The sequence below is a fragment of the Bombus bifarius genome, unplaced genomic scaffold (assembly GCF_011952205.1).
Source record: "Bombus bifarius isolate JDL3187 unplaced genomic scaffold, Bbif_JDL3187 scf7180000008243, whole genome shotgun sequence".
In the NCBI taxonomy this organism is placed as follows: Eukaryota; Metazoa; Arthropoda; class Insecta; order Hymenoptera; family Apidae; genus Bombus; species Bombus bifarius.
The window spans coordinates 550,215-568,736 of record NW_022884537.1 but is presented as its reverse complement, the minus strand read 5'-3'; the positions used below and the strand labels follow the sequence as shown (position 1 = coordinate 568,736).

At 28.4% G+C, this 18,522-nt stretch overlaps 1 protein-coding gene across 5 annotated transcripts; it reads right to left on the bottom strand.

Annotated features, from left to right (window-relative positions):
• Positions 1-3: 3 nt before the first annotated feature.
• Positions 4-15,064, bottom strand: LOC117211761. Of its 5 annotated transcripts, XM_033455980.1 has the most exons (14): positions 14,751-15,064; positions 14,621-14,665; positions 14,175-14,336; positions 13,870-14,067; positions 13,337-13,456; positions 12,750-12,809; positions 11,500-11,611; positions 11,289-11,412; positions 11,013-11,148; positions 10,523-10,579; positions 9,006-9,131; positions 8,676-8,929; positions 8,277-8,464; positions 7,186-7,486 (listed from the first exon to the last, which is right to left on the bottom strand). In XM_033455980.1, exons 2-14 carry the CDS (start codon positions 14,637-14,639, stop codon positions 7,186-7,188), a joined length of 1,857 nt encoding a protein of 618 aa, XP_033311871.1. In that variant the 5' UTR covers positions 14,640-14,665; positions 14,751-15,064. The 5 variants fall into 5 exon arrangements, with proteins under 5 accessions (XP_033311869.1, XP_033311872.1, XP_033311874.1 ...); XM_033455978.1 differs by having other exon boundaries at positions 4-7,486; positions 14,621-15,064; XM_033455981.1 differs by lacking the exon at positions 10,523-10,579 and having other exon boundaries at positions 4-7,486; positions 14,621-15,063.
• Between the last annotated feature and the right edge of the window lie 3,458 nt (positions 15,065-18,522).

Below are 18,522 nucleotides of genomic sequence, written 5' to 3'. Positions count from 1 at the left end.
AAGAACAATGGACCTCTATTTATTGAAACGATTTTTCGGCCATCAAATACCAGAGATCTTATTACATAAAATTGAATTTTACACCACGAAAAATTTTCATTAATCTAAACTGAAAGTAGTTGTCTATAACTTACATAAGAGTTACATAACAATACATGCAGTTTTTGCAACATTGCATTACAGAAAAACATAAATTACACGATGTGTTTATAAAGTATTTATATTTTAAACTGTTTTTAAAAAATTATTTATCAATCCTAATATGTATTTCTACTATATTAATATGTTAAAACATGCAATAAGATTTATAGTTGAAATTTCTTCTAATCATTCAACCGATAAAGACAATTTGTTACTGTACAGATTGTATGCAACTAAATATCAAATTTTATTTGATAAACACATCGTGTGTAACACTTTTACGTACAATATTATTGCAGAATTGTCATCAGCATCTTTAAGAAAAAATTAATTGTAGTAAAAAATGCTCGTAATAAACAAAAGTATACGATACTACTGTTTGGTTCTTTGCTTCCAGAGCTTACTATGTATCTCTATTGAACTTCTTCTAATAAGACTTCAGCGATACGTTCGTTCTTCTGTTTTCCAATTTTACAATACTTCCTTAACGATCTATTTCGTAACAAAATCAAATGCTATGGAACCGATTTATTTTATACTATGGCTCTTTCCACGTATTATCTTACTTCACGCAGAAAAGTCCAGATAGTATCACAGTTTCTCTTCCGCGGTGAAGTAACTTACTATTAGATACAATTTCTTTACTTTTCCCCTGTAGACATTACAATCCTAGCAAAACGCCATTGGCAATGGGTACAACCAGAATATTTGTCGAATATTTCGTAACTTCTGTTCTCTGTAGCCAGTGCAATATTACAAAATTTTATTTCGCGAAATTAATGGCATCTAAATACATAAATTCTAATATTTGTATACAGGATGTCTCAGTATTGGTGGTACAATCGACAAGGAAATGATTCTACGCGAAAAAACAAATGGAAAATATAGAAAAAGATTTTTTCATATGACGCCTGATTTCAAAAAAATCGAACTTGAACATATGTCAACTATATGTAATCTTGTCTACTTTCAGGCTAGATAGGAACGAATAATCGATAAGAGGCTACTCTACAGATGAAAATAAGTTAAAAATGTAAAATAATATTTCTTCGGAAAACGCTTCGTTTGCAAGTAAAAATTTGAAAATTAATCTATTACACCTATACCAGGCCAGTTCTGACCTGCACATGTTCAGAATCTATTTTCTTGAAAACTTGGTCTTAAACGAAAAATATTATTCAACATTTTACATTTATCTCTGCACGTAGAATACCCTCCTGCTGACTTACTTACTCCTTACTTATATTCAATCGTTAAATTTTCAAAAACAATTTTCTCGAAAACGAAGCATCAGATGAAAAGAAAATTATTCTATATTTCCCACTTATTATTTTATGTATTGGTTTTATTATCGATATTAGGACACCCTGTATAAGCTCGATATATAGATAATCGAACGTGATACGAAGTACATGTAGGTGAACGTTCTATTTTAGAAAAATCAAATTGTAAAATTATCGTTGAGAAAAATGTAAACACCACTATTTTCACCACATATATATATGTATTTGTCAAAATTATTTATTAAAATTAGCTAAATAACTTCTAATGGAATCTTGTTAGGTTTAGGTGTTTATTAGATTCAAGTGAATAATTCTTAATCATAAGAGAATGAATTTAATATGAATTCGTTAGGAACAAATTAAAAGTCCCTAAAGAAGTGAAATAAAATAGAAAACGCAAAAGGAAAAAGCAGTTAACAAAAAGGATCAGGAGCAAGGAAAGAAAAGAAAAAAGAAACATTCGAAAATTTGGAAGACAACTCGACTTATCTTACGCATATATGCATAACTTTTCCATAATAAATGTATTTACTTAAATTAGAGAAAGATATGAGAGAAACGTATTGTGAAAAGATTTTGGTAATACCCATTTTACCATCTGACCATATCGGGCATTTTTTCGTATTCGAGACAGATAACACCAAAACTGAAATGCCAAGATCTTACTTAAAGACATTCGTGGTTAATGATTTTTTGGCCGGAAGACTACTCGGATTACAAGCTAGAAGCATAGATCTTTCATTTCTGAAGTCTTCAAGCTCGCTTCATCGCACACTATGTACTAAATAAGCATTCACAAGTACATTTGCCAGTTCTTAAACTGGAATCGTATAAACGTTCAGTTTGTGAAGCAATGGCGTGAAATAATGCAGAAAACGATTTCTGTGGCTTAGACATGTTCCTGAACGGACAAAATTGAAATCCATTGCGATTATATGTTCATTATAGATGCTAATAAATTTCTTTGAAATATAAATTAAATGGACGTAGTTATACACTATATATGTATGCGTATGCAGTAGTATTTGCAATTTAAAACATACCTACATATAAATAGACGGAAAACACAATAGTGCGACTAGTGTTGAAAGCGCGTAATACTAACGTAAATATATGTAAATACATAGATATTTTGGAAGCTCGAAGTTGACAACCTCGTCGCTTAAAACACAATATGTAACAAAGTTTTGTTCCTTTCGTACATAATATTTTAGGCCTTACATAGGAATCTGTATTATCAGGTAAATTGAATTTAATGTTTCACCACGTAATAGAATTCACGATTTATATATTATATTATGTATTATATACTAAATATTTGAAATAAAGATATATAGCTATACGTATTTGACTATATTTATAATAATACGTACATATATATTTGATAGCTGATACTCTCTATATCTGATAGAATTTTCTTAAAAATGTGCTTCTACGCAACAAGTGATACTTTTCATCGATTAAATTGACCTGAGGCCCCCCTACCGTTAGAAATCTTTTACGCGTCTTTATCTTTTTCTTCTGTTTGCACGCCCACACGCACATATATTTAAAACAATATAAAATAGCATTTTCGAAAAGAAAGTAAAATTCCCTAGACGTATTTTAACGGTTCAGTGGAACGCACCAAACAATGTAATTGTTTCAAATGTAACGGATGAACGAATAAATAAATAAATAAATAAATAATGACTTTTGATTAGCGGTCAAGTATCATTGAAAAAACTCGATCAATGTCACTTGTAAAATTTGCAGATTATCACCATGATGGTAGAATTGGAAGGTTTTAATGCTACCAACGATACGTATGTAGGTATATTTAAATGTATATATACTACTTTCCTATGTTTTTAGATTTATGCTCGAATTGAATATTTCAATGTCACTTAAATATAGAGTTCTCGTATACTACCCTGTGCTTTAGAATCTATAAAGACGTTAAAATGCGAGGAAATTACATTTAAAGTTATTAACAAAGCTTAGATATTATCGAATTCTTTTTAAAACAATTTTCAAGTATTTGAATATCCATATTGGAATTTCAAATAGGCAGTAGAATTCAGTAATGTTGGTCTCTAATGCAGAAGACAGCAATATTAATCTAGAAGATAAACGAATAAAACATTCTCAAAAGAAAAAACTTATTTCTTCCCGAATATTATTATACATAATTATTACTGTAGCAATTGCTTCTAATACCAAATAAATTACAGTAGTGATAAACCAAATGCATCGAGATAGAATTGAATAATAACATAAAGATATTCGTTCATCTTCCAGAAAAACCTATCTTATTTCTGCACTACCCAAATATATTGAACACATTGGCACTTTAATTAATGTTAATTAATTGTACAATTTTTAATATATTTGGTGCATATATCATCGCCCAAACGTTTAATCGCACCAAAGAAGTTGGAACAAAACTGAAAATCAAATCTATCAAATTTAAAATATTTATATTACTTTTATACTCTGTGTTAGAAAAATGCATAATTCATAATAATTCGGTTAATTGATAAAATTTTGTTAAATCTATTAAAATCAGACTTTGGATTATTTATCATAGGCATAATCTACTTTGGCAACGTGATAGGGACAGAATCAAAGAAAATAGATAAAAAAGTACGATTTAAAATAAGGAAAGAATTTATATGTGCTAAATGCAACAATATATTGCACAGAAGCAACGAAGAAAACTATATATAAAAAAATAAAAGTCTTATTTTGTACATACAATGACCGTGAAATCTTTGATTAACGCTATCTAATAATTTTAAAAAACGATATCTTTTAAAATACATACGTATATATGCACAAATAGTTACTTCTAAAATATAAATATAATTTAATAATATTGGCTATGTATGTATCGATATCTCATAAACTATCCATCGTAAAAGTGAAAAAGATACATAATATAAAGGAAATTCCACACGTACTTCTTTTGGCTCTAAAATTCATACTCATTTCTAAATAATAATTGTATAAAATGATAATAAAAACATTTAAATATTATATATTGTTTACTTATGAGAATGTATACTGATTTATTATATGTATTAACAATTTGATTTTGTAGGGCTATACAATCAGAATATATGAATATGCAATATCAAGAAGAGGAAACAGTTAAGCTAATTTTAAGAGAATGAAGCACGAACATGTAATCACAACCATCTGTAACAGATTGCTTATCATTTGGAAATATGTAAAGATCATCTATTTCATAAATATACAAAATATGTACATGACAAATTATGTGTATCTTTAAATATAGTACAAAAAGATAAACTATAAAGCTGTAACAGATTTTAAATATGCTGTAACAACAATAGATACATTTTAACAAACTTCGCAGAAGAAAAATGAGTTCTATCCAGCGTTTCTACATATCCTGACAAACATCTTTTCTCCATGTTACCATTTATGTTAAAGTGCTAATCATATAATTGTAGTTGAATAAAAATTGGTCTATGTTAAGAATTCTGAGTAAAAAAAAAATAGATGGACATTTACAAATGTCAAAGTAGCGACAGCAATGTAATAGCAAAATAATAATAAACTTTAAAAAGAACATTATAAAAATAAATATACCACTTTCTGCACTCAGAGATCATATACTAAAACAAAATATTTCATAATTTAGAAATGAGTTATTATAATATAAATATGTACATGTTTTTAATATCACTATATTTTATATAGCGTATATTCTATACAGGATATATCTAAGATTAAACACCATCCTTTAGGCATTTTCGACAATCTACCAAAAAATTTTTTGAACAAAAGTTAATCAGTTTTCAATTCGCTACACATCTGGATATTAAAGATTTCCAAAAAATTGTTGACTTCCTTAGATAGCACCATATATTTTGGACTTGACAGAATTATAATTGACATCAAGACGAATCTACGACCTACTATACTATCACCTTGAGATGACTTTGAAATGAGCTGGAAATCAGAAATTTAGTAATAGTACATTGTAACGTGTAATGCAAAACGGTATGATTGTTATTGTTAGATTTGTTTAATTTATTAGTTTCTGAATGCAAAGTCATCTCAGAGTCATTGTATAGTAGACTGTTGAATTTATTTTGACGCAAACTACAACTCCGTGAAATCCAAAACATATGGTACCCTTGACTTTTTTATTGGATAAAATTTTTGGAAATTTTTAATATTCAAATGTGTAGTGAACCGAAAACTTACAAAACAATGTTTTGTTCAAAACATTTCTTTGACGAATTATTAGAAATATCTGAAAAATAGTGGTTAATCCTAGAGGACACAGCCTGTATATGCAAATATTTTGCCATAACTCAGAAATCAAATTAAAATTTGTTAAGAAACAAAAATCTATGTTTGTTTCAAAATCTTTCATTCAAAATCATAACACGTTAGAAAGTAAACATATTTTATAATAATAATTAATAATATAACTATTAAGATCAAGTTCTTAATCTCCTTTGAAGTACGATTAAAGTTTTGGGCGGCATTATTTATTTATATTTCTTCCTTTCATCAAATTTGAATGTATAGATGTATTTATTATACGCTTCATGGAGAAAGCGGACAGATTTGTGTGAAATGGTAATATACTCTGACAAACATATAATAGTTTGTAGGACAATTACTTTTTGAACGATAATTTGATTGTGTTTAGATAAATACTGCCAAATGTACTTTCTGCCCTTACTCTTAGATATCATATTCTACATCTAAATTATTTTTCTGACTATACCGAGACTTTATTTAAAGCTTTCTGTGGTTCCCATACCTACGTTATTTCGAATCCTGTCTGCTAATATTCGATAATCAAGAGCCTCATTGCTATAATTTAAATTACGTAATTATTTCAAAAGTATGGTTCTTTCATTTCAAAAAAATGCATTGTATAAAAATTTTTTCATGATCTTGTCTTCAAAAGGATAAAGATGGCACCAGTTTTAGAATCATTGAACTGATTTTTCTCGAGTACATAAATTTCTCGATATTATACTTAAATAAATACAATAGGCAATAAGCGAGATATGAAAAGTACAAAGAGTATATAAATAATTCTGCAAAACCATACATTAATATTCCATCAAATTATATAAAATTACTGTTATAATATGTTAGGAAATGAATAAGTGTAGCAATAATCGAAGCATCGATATTATAAATATATTATTAAATAATATTGAAAAGTTATGTTCAGATATAAAAATTGTAAAAATATTTTTCAAATGGCCATGTCGAAATAAATTTTAAAAGTAAGCTAGCACTTTTATCAATCAAATACATATTCCATTTTTTTAGCAGTTTAGAAATTCTTTGAAAACGATTTGGAAACGTGAAATTGAATTGTCCTTGATTCTAAAGTCACTAGATTAAAATCATTCAAACTAACTACAATTCTCTTAAATAATTAAAATGCACTTGGTGCATCTTACTTTATGACCATTATATATTTGGTCACGATCTTATTTTCTCCTGCTTATCAAGTAAATAACTGATCCATATCACATTAAATGCGACTTAAAAAAATACAAGAAAAAAGAAGAATAAGCTATTCCTTAAGTAATTCTGAATTATGCTGTTTGTGCGCTAATTGAAACAACGATTGCTCTTAACCAATAAAAGAAGTTGGTCCACTTTGCACTGAAAAATCGACGATACGATATAAAAGACACGAAATGATGATACTTTTACCAACTATCACATAAAATGCTGTCCGGAATGAAATAAAACGAGCATCAGAAATTGTGTATTACACATTAGTAGGTGGGTCCATAGCACAAATAATAGATTTCATTACACTAGCAGCAGCTAAGGACGCGTAAGGCTGCCATTCCTTTATACGAGAGCCATCTTTATAATCAGAAATACCTCGAATAACGGCAAAACTTTCACGACAATTACCCAAAATGCTTTCGACTACAGCATCCATCTCTGCATCAAAGGCAAGGGCTCCAAATCGGGCTGCAAATTTCTGTCTAAGCTGATCATCGCGTGCAATATGTCTGCCAGATGCTACAGGTGCTAAGTGAATTCGTGGACAGCCATTTGTTCTGAACATAAAAGAACATAATGATAAATGTTGACAAAAGAGGACCTAGCATTAATGACCTTCATCTTGACATATATTATCAAGGACACTCACCTTAAGTGTGAATCTCCAGAAAGTTTTAATCGTCACTCGTTATTCCTCAAAAAGTTATTGGCAGAAATATATTACTACTACTATGTACATTGTATTCTACCTATATGTAAATATACGTATGTGATTATAACCGACGCGATAGTCGCGTTTATATCCCAGTCTTTATTTGATAGAAACATCATGTGCGTTGCTCGCTCGCTTGTAAAAATCTAATCCAACCCAATATCAATTCCACAGACAAAAGAGGCCCGATTTTTAACCAAAATTCTTTTTTCTTAAAAATTCCTTGCATATATGTAGAATTGAAATTGGGTTGGACTAGATTTTTACGAACGAGTAGAGCGAGCGATCAACGCGTGTAGTATTTCTTTACTACATTGCTTACTTTACTTTAATTTGCTTTACTTTACATTGCTTTTTATAAATTCTTTTTTGTTAGTAACCTTTTAAGAAATAACGAGCGGCGGCTAAAACCTTCCAGATGCAACTCAGGGGAGTGTCCTTCACAGTATATGTTAAAGTTAAGTGCCCTTTGTCAACATTTACTATATTTGAAAAGGGAAACACTGCTGAAGGTTTTATAAGATTGTATAACTTTAAAAAAATATACATGTATATTTACTTAGGTCATAATTATGATTATATGCTGAAAAATAATTATCTTATATACTAAAAATAACATATTAAACAGCAATAACCTTTTATTCGCCGCATCTGCAGGTGCAGTAGGATGTGCAACTTCAATAACATCTCTTTCGCCAATAGCCATGTATAACTTATCAGACTCTGGTGGAGGTGGTTTAAAATCATGCTCCGTCTGGTTAGTTAAAATATCTGAACCTTCCTTCAGGTACGTTTGCCATGGAGGATTTGTCTCATTCTCTGACTAGTAAGAATCATTAATAACTGTACTAGATTCTTGTTGCAAATTTGAGGACCTATGCAGACGAGCGACTTTTGTCCGCGCAATATCGGTGCGATCATATGCCTGTCTTTGATGTTCGTAATTAGGAAAACAAAAAAAGACATATGATCCAACCATATCGCGCGGGCAAAAGTCGCTCGTCTGCATTAGGCGTAAAAGTGTAACAATCTACCTGATCTTTAAGATTAACAGCAATTTCTTGAAGACATAAATTTGGTGGGCAATATTCTTTGGTTTCAAAATGATAATCTCCACTCTCATTTGTCTTTGCACTTTCACAATAAACATAAATATACTTTTTATTAAGAGGAATAGGATAAGATATAACCACATCACCAAGTCGCACGTGTTTATTATAATCTGTATAATGTGGTACACCTCCTCCAATTCCAATTAAGAAAACGAAATCAACTTTCTGAAATGTACCTACAGAAAATGTAAAATATTTGATTATAATCAAGCATACCAATTATAACTAAACCAAGAACAATTTAAATGCTACCTAATAATCTGGTAGTTGTATTTCCTGCTGCAGTCATTGCTTCTCTTGTATGACCTACAGTGGGTAACTTTGTGCATACAATTCTGTGTGCACCAATATTACCTAATGTGTAAACATTTGACTCACCTATAACAAAAGTAATCTTATTTTGCATTGAAATAATCCTCTACCATTACTAATTTTAAAATATGTGTATGATACATGTGCACTGTGCTACTATTAAAAAACTGGTATTGTATTTGTGTATGTATGTTGTGACTAAATTGATTAAAAACGACTCATTCCATACAGATGCAATTGTGTTCAGTACCTATTACTAGATATAAATATAAGTAATTCATATATTTATCAGTATATCAAATACAAGGACAGATTAAGAAGTTTCCGATATGAGAATATCAATAAGAAATAAAGCGAAAATAAACTCCTAGCGATGACACCAAAAACTTATCAACTTATCTTTATAATTTTTTTTTAGTTGAAAGAAGTGATAAATAACTATCATAACACATTTGTATTTGGTATAAAAAATATAGTTGTAAAACTTATCATTTAATTCCTACACACTCTTCCTATTTTTAGAAAAAGTTACTAATTGAACTAACATCCCACAAATAACTCAGTATTTTCCAAACATTTATATTCATCTAATCAATGTATGTGTAAACGTACATATAATAATAATTAAAAATGTATAATATATTGTTGCGTATTTAGTACTGGATTAATTAGATAATAATACACAGTAAAATGCATATATATATTACACATATTAATATCATTATATTATAAACTTATTTATATATAAAAATTGTGTTAAAAGCAACGGAAAATAACATTTAGTTTTGTAAGTGTTAACTAGTTATTTGTTTTAAAAATGGAAGTAATAATTCAAAGAAGTTAATACCAGTCTTAAGTAGAAGGAAATAAAATGATATAACAGTATCTTTTATACAAACAAAACACATAAACAAAAAACACATGAACAAAAGATATAACCTGTGATAGTTCTGAACCATACCCATTTAGTCCTAGTGCAGACGTGCCTCTTTCATTGTTATGATTGTGCTACAATCATATGCTTATCTTTACTGTTCTTAACAGTAATCCCAACATGGAATTCCAACCATGTCCTTAACAGGCACAGCAAAGAAGGACATGTGATCGCAGCAAGATCGCAACGGCAACAGTCGCATGTCTGCACTGGGCTTCAATATGTGTGTGCTATAAATTTAACTTAATTTGCTAATATTGCTGAGAAAGTAAATGGTTGAAGATGAAGACATGATACATGAGATGATAATCTGAATGAATTTCATTACAACACAGCAATATGGTATGTATATTGTTTCTGCGACATCGTCGAAGTAGTATTTTAATAAAAATATCTAATAATATGTATTTTTCACAGCATAGTGCCATTGAGACACTTCATTGCTTTAAATACAAGCAATTGGCAAGCTATAACGTTAAAGGACATTGACACGAAAGAGGAACTATATTACAAATTACTTTACCAAAACGACATGTCACTCGCGGTACTCCATCTGTCGCATCAGGTGAGCTTGCCGTACCTAAAGTTTCATGCATTGTCATATATATATATATATAGGCAGTACATTTTGTACCTTTACCGCCAACTAATATATGATACTATAATTATAATACCGTAATGCAAACTAGTTAATACAAATTCTTGAATACACTAAAAAGTTCCATAATTATACTTGAAATTCGAGATTTCTTATACATACGTTAATTTCCAAAAAAGATAAAGAGACCTTAAATAACGTAAAAAAACGTAAATAAAGTCTGCTTTGATCTTAAAATTTGACAATATCATTTCTTTATATTTAATCATTTAATATTAAAATATAAACAACAACCTGTATCTTGAAAATAAATTATCATATCATATTATTTTATATTCCTTCTGCCATATAATTGAAGATTAATTCATAAAATCTATGTGAATAATTATGAGTTATTAAATGAAATATATCTTACCAACAGTAGTATAACGAACAAATGTTTCTTTGTTTTCAATCATAGAATCAACTGCCAACTTTTCACAATACTGTGCAGTAATAATTGCTATAGTAGGTTGTTTTGCACTTGCCATTGTTGGCATTTGTTTTACGACCTAAGAAAAGGTAAGAAAAGAGATACAATAATTTTTCATATATAATGTCCAATAATTAATTACCACAAATAATTATACATAAAATAGTGCATTGACACTATACTATAAATTTACTGCAAAATAGTAAAAATAAAATTTACTTGAATTTGGGTATCTTGGTGTACAACTCTAGTAAAAGCTCCATGCTCCATCGCTTTAACAACACCCTTCTCTTGTAATTCTTTTAATTTTATTTCGACAGCAGAAGGATCCCAACCATGTTCTCTACAATAATTACCACACATTGTTTACAATTACATTAACATCTTTGTGCAAAAATAATTAATAAAATTCTTATAGTAAAGATCATACTTTGCTATATCAGTCACTGTAATTGGATTTGGATAAGCAGATTCAATAAGTTCCAACACTTTTTCTAAAGTCAGTTCAACTACCTGACCAATAACTGTTTCATCTGTTGATACTGTCAAACAAAAAAATTAAATATTATCACATTCCATTAATATATTTCATGATTCTGCAAAATATATATAAATGCTCATTAAAAAGTAAATTATTTGTGATAAATTTTTCAGTTTTTTATAAATAAAATAAACTACAGCCTTTGTGTATCTACTTGTGTGTGCTAAACATATGTGACATCAAACTTAGAATAAAAATGTAATTCATATTACCAATACTTTTTGTAGAATTGATAACATAGAAACGAAGTGTAAAAATTTTATATGGTAGTAAGTGACCATGAATACTATTTATAAACACATTAATGTTATACTAAGATCAAAGTAACAATAAAGAGTATTGCATATGGTATAATAAAATCACTAATATGTATATGTTAAACTGTAAATAAATCTTCTGAAATGCTTAAAATATATACTTTTTTACAAATAATAATGATATTTTAGACATAATAATTGATTATATTACTTTCAAATGTATAGTATTATTTTTTATCATTTAACTTAATTAGTTTTACATTGTGTTAAAATTTCGAATTAAACAAAATAACAATATTATGGCATTCATAATCATGCATTCATATTACAAACATGATATACTTCATGAATAAGATATGTACATATCTCTAATGGTGTATATCCAATTTTTCTTTTTAGTCAATCAATCCATATTTTATAGGAGAAGAAGCAAATTGAATAATCACAAATGATTGTTTTCATTATTAGGTAAAATAAACACTAAAATATATATTAAATGTTTAATATTGGATTAATGCGAAAAAATCATGTTAAGCCAATGTTGTTATAACTACTATATTGCATGAACCAATAAAATATGTATTTACCGGTCAATGTGCAGATAAACAGCTTTTATATGTACTTATTTTTTCTAAAAGCTTTTGCACTATTTTTTCAACATACATATGTTTATCACTAGTTATCACTAATAAAGTAAATAGCAATAAATTCGATAAAATTAGAATAAAACTAAATAGATAAAGAAATTCTGTGAGAAACTTTTCTTCAAGTTTTTGACCGGCAAATATTCAATTGTTATTGTATTTTATATAATAGCCTGCATATAAAATATCGAAAAACATAAATCGTAATAAAATATGTAATTTCTTCATAATCTCCAACCTGATTTCCAACTAATTTTCTTATATGGAAGAACTGTGAACAGTATATGACCAGTATCAGCTGTGAATAACAGAAATTAAAAATAACACATTTATTTCATATAGAATGAACATGTACATATATACAAGTAACATGAGCAGCACAAATGTTAAATATACATTTCCTTTAGTTTCAGTTGTAATGTATACTTGAGACACACTGCTCCAATATCTTTCAATAAAGATCACTTAGTTCAATGAATCAAATCAAATAAATCTTGGTACTACTCTTTATTTCGAAGTTATTTTAATAATGTAAAAGAAGTATGTGTGTAAAATAATTTTCATGAATGATTAAATGAATATATCAGTAAATTTGTCTGAGAATAATTTTTTAATATTGAAATTAAACAATTAATACAGTTATGAAGTATGATATGTATATAAGTAATGATGTTTTCAACTAGAACACTTAGTTGTTACTTGTTAGCTTATATGATATCATTTACAAAGAAAAATATTACTTAAACTATACAAAAATTTAAATAAAACATAAATAAAATTAAAAAGATATTGTAAAATTAAAGAGAATTGTAATATTGTACTTACATGGTCTAGTTGGAAGATTAACAGGTTCTTCAAGCTGTTTTAATTCTACTTCTATCTTTTTAATTGTAGAATACTTATGCAACATTAGTTTCATTATTTTCTTGATAAATCCAACATAATCTGTAACAAACCCATATAGCTTACTGGAATTAAATATACTATAATTACATATTACTATAGTACTACTGAGAGAAATATCTGGTGACCCAATTGTACTATTGCAATATAAGTGCACAAAAAAAGTTTTTATATTAGAAAATATTTATTTGTATTTCATATTATTTTTTAATCATTTTATAGTTATAATAGTGTTCTCACTACCTGAAACAATAATCTATATATTCTTTCAGAATGATAATATAAAAATAGATTATTGTTGTTTACCAATATGTAATGCTTAACAAAATTAGAACTAACTTATACTTATATACTATAATAGATCAATATTCTATATATAAAAACTTGATGGTTTAATTATAGATTATAGACAGTATTATAATTTATATGTTATCAACTACTTAAATAAATGTTACCTCTTGGAAATTCTTGAGGTGTAACTAATTCTCTGAAGAATTCTTGTGCCACACTTGGGTGTTCGGCTTCTGAAAGTGTATCTACAAACCAAAACTGAAGAGTTCTAGATTCTTGTGTATGTTTTCCACTTTGAGCACTCACTAAGAATACTCTGAATTGTAAGCAAAGATGTGCTGGATGAATTTCACCATTTGTAACTATAAAAATTTTATGATATAATATTCCATTAATGTTGTAATATTGGTAATATTTTGTCTATTAACACTGTTTTTAATATATCAAATAATGATAGAACTTTATGTACCAGCAACTGCTTGTTTATTAATAACTATTCCTTTGTGATCTCCTCCAGCAATATGAACGTTGTTTTCATTTCCATTTTCTGTTGGCGGTTCTAAAGCCTGCCTTTCTATTATAAGAGTTGTAGAATTTGCAGTCTTACATTTTGGTGTCATGACAATGTGTTCTAATAAATGAAACATAGGAAAAGAGAATTTGAACAAAGCTCATCAACACTTCACAGTTATACATGACAAAGAAGTAGAATTATAGAAATCATATATTATTTTATTTAAATAAAAGAAATATATCAAAATCAATATAAATTCTATAAATATACATATATGTTACCAGTTGCTCTTGTTACTTATACAATTACATGAAAAAACAGTTCGTTATATTAAATTGTAACGTTAAATTACATTTAATAAAAACTATTTGAAACAAAATCTTTATCTTTTATACACTGACCTGTTTTTTTATCATCCATTTCGAATCGTTCACTTTATCTGTTATCTGACACAAGCAATTTTTTTATAGCACTAAATAAATAATGGATAACAAGAACGCTTAAATCCAATAAAATATGCAAGCTACAGACTTGAACTAGTCCACTCAACTAACGACAACGTCGTTCTCTGCTGTTCGACTTTTTAATCGCCTCCTTTACCATCCCACCACGGGTATCGGAGCTCGCGCCTCGCGTCTGTCAAAACGAAAACCTTATATAACCTCAATCTCCTTATCCTATTTAGTCAACCTTCCTTTCTGTGGACGTAATAAAGACAGTCTTTAAAAGGTAATGTATAAGAGAAAAGATGAGCAAAATTCATTAACACAAGAAGTAGTTGATATTAAGTGATCGACTTGAATACTCAAAATAATTATCGATCGAAATAATGACAAGACACAACACATGCCACCGCCCTGCACCATACTTATATTTAACTATGACATGACATGTATAATCTATATTACAAATGCGTCATTTTTGTTTTTCTCAACACGAATATACTATCACTATGTATGTATGTATATGTGTATATATATATATATATACCATACCTGTAAAATATGACATACTACTTATATACTATATATGTGCATATAGCATATATATGTGCACATATACTATACACACATGCAGTTAGTCTTGAAAATATTCGGACGATAGCATAGCTTTAATTTTTAAGTTCTTTATCAGAAATAGATGCAGATAAAACAACAAAAATGTTTTGCAGTATATTGGCATATATTATATAGATATCATAGGTAAAAAACTTTTGACTTAAAACAAACTGTTGTCTCATGTTGAAAAGAAACTGAATTTGATATATTAAAAATATTCGGGCACTTCGTAAATTAATGTTAGAAAACTAACATAGTAATTTTTTATAAAAGTTTAATATTTTATTCAACAACATGTTTTAAGCAGTTTATTATGTTAAAAATTTTTTTTTAGTATTGGAACATAAATCAAAGACAAATGTACAATTACATTATATGTTATATGTGCTACTGTATTATATGTAATATGTACAAATATACAATACATTACAAATTTAAGTTACCAAACTAAGATAACGAGCTTTTTAACACATGTACGGCCATATGTGAGAATTAGTAAACAAGAACAATAGACACTAAACAAAAATGATAAATTCCTCTAACAAAGGAATAAAATACAGTATCGATTACTAATAAAAAAATAATCTTCAACATATTAAACTGCTTAAAACATGTTATTAAACCAAAGGGGTATCGGATAAATTATTAGACTTTGATATAAAATTGCTACTTTAATATTTTTATCAATTTATAAGTGTCCGAATATTTTTGAGACATGAAAATTCACCTTTTTCAACATTTCTTTGAATGTTTGAACAACAAGCTTGTTTTAAGTTAAAAGTTTCTTACTTTCTGACCTATACATATTATACTCAAATATACTGCAAAACGTTTTTATTGTTTTATCTGTTATTCAAAGGGTTTGGGGTTCGATATTTAATTGATTCACAGAGATTAGTTTTGTATACTCTGTATTTCACCACCATGTACAGCCATTACAACACACCGGATACTCACGTAAAAAAACACATGGCGAACGGGGAAACAGAAGAAAGTCGGAAATAGTCGTACCAACTCTGCACGCAGGAACTAGTGATCATACCAACATGACATTTATCTCAACACTTCCCTTTGATCATAGTTTCCGCAAACCCCATAGCTTTGGTAAAACACTGAGTCTTAATTCTATTTAAACCTTTGGTAAGGATATCTGCAACATTTTCAGAACTTGGCACATAAACATAATCTAAAATTCTTACACACAATTCTTAACATAGAAGTAACGAACTTGAACATGCTTAGAACTCTCAGCGACTATCTCATCCTTGGACCATGAAATAGCTACACTATTGTCACAGAAAAATTTGCATGGGCGGGGACAATATGACAATTGACCCAACTCCCTTAACAATAAGGATATCTACACAGTCTCCCTTGCTGCCTCCTGCATTGCTACAAATTCTGCTTCATAAGTCGACTGAGATATAATAGGTTACTTCTTCGACAACCAAGATATTGCACCATCAACAAGTATGAAAACTTCTAGATTTTCTATTTACTGAACACCCTGCAAAATCTGAATCGCGAAACACTTTCAAAGGTTGGCCCTGTCTTCTCCATCTCCTTTCTCCCCTCGTCATCGTCTTCCAGTACTCATAGTTGTTCTTGTTGAGGATTGGATTCATGTCCTTGTCCATATCGCTCATCTTCTCCTGGTGGATCATGGCGTGACCTTTTCTCTATTGACAGAAACAAAAATCGACAAATAAGTATCTTCAATAGCACAGTTCACCACTCTGGGCCCATAACCTGTTGTTTAATAGGTTTGGGATTCGATATTTAATTGATTGACACAGATTAGTTTTGTATACTCTGTATTTCACCACCATGCACAGCCACTACAACACATCGAATACTCAGATAAAAAAACACATGGCGAGCGGGAAAACAGAAGAGAGTCGTAAGTAGTCGTACCAACCCTGCATGTAGGAACTAATGATCATACCAACCTGACATTTATCTCAACATTATCTGTATTTATTTCTAATATAGGACATAGAAATCAAAGTTATGCTAATGTTCGAATATTTTCGAGATCAACTGTTTATGTGTGTACACATGTGTGTAAACAGTTCCTTTACTGATGGTAAATGTGGAAAATATAGTTGCCATTATTGCTTAGATAAAATCTGAGTAAGCAACCTTCCTTTTTTTTTTTTTTAATTTGTACTTTACAATTTGTTCAGCTGGATATTTGGTAAATAACCAATATTTAATACGAATTTAATTTTATAACTCTATGTATGCATTTATAATATTCGTCGTGTAACAATAATTTTCTTTACGATATAGTAATCTTATACATATAATCACAGCCTTGAACCATAAATGTATACATATATAATATTACTGTATTAACATATATTAATAAATATAGTAAATCTAACCTCAATATTTCTTTTTAATTTCATTCAGTGATATTTACAATTAATTCCTTTGTAGAAATGATCAATATTTGTACTTATATGTCACATGTCAAACATAATATTTAAAAATTAATAAAGATTTGGATAAAAGTTTCTGAAAAAACTCTGAAGGCAATAATCTTTTTTCGTATATATATGTATATACATGTGTTATACATATATGATAATTATATGTTAAATACATGTGCAATAATCCGTATTCATTTAATATTAATTGCAGTTAGACCTGGAATTAGAAATGGAAAACAAAAAAATGTTTCACCAAATAATTTTTTTGTCACCATATGAAAAAGATTATTTAGTGTAAAATCTTTTTCTTTCTGATCTAGAGAATGACTAACACTATATCCTCTTGCAATTATTCTTCTGGAAAAACCATAACTTTTTTTTTTATTACTTTATTCTTGGTTTTCTTTCAATTGGTTGATTGGTTTTGTGTTTACGAAAAGTTAAGAAATACTTCATGAATCACACAATTGATATTGTAGAAAGGTATAATAACATAAAGTAACAATGTTACAATGAATATATAAGTGATACAAAACTGAGTACAACGAATTTATTATTTTCAAGGATATAAAAAATATAAAAAAAACCTTTGTGAGGCTTTGGAAGATAGTATATGATGTTGAGTTTTATGTATCACTTCATTAGTTGCAATACAATATTGTGTACTTGAATTAATGTGCATATTGTTAAAAATGTTCAATTTTGGTCATCACCGTAAAGAAATAAAATAAACTACTTAGGTTCTATTCCTTTGTTTGCCTATATAAATATGTATGTATGTATAATTTGCATAAAATGTGCAAATTATAT

Coding starts and splice junctions, on each gene's coding strand:
- LOC117211761 (XM_033455978.1), bottom strand. Junction 11,612..12,749: donor GAAAATTAGTTGGAAATCAG/GTTGGAGATTAT, acceptor TTTGTTTGACAG/TATCAACAGATGAAACAGTT. Junction 10,580..11,012: donor TGTTCGTTATACTACTGTTG/GTAAGATATATT, acceptor ATGAAACTTTAG/GTACGGCAAGCTCACCTGAT.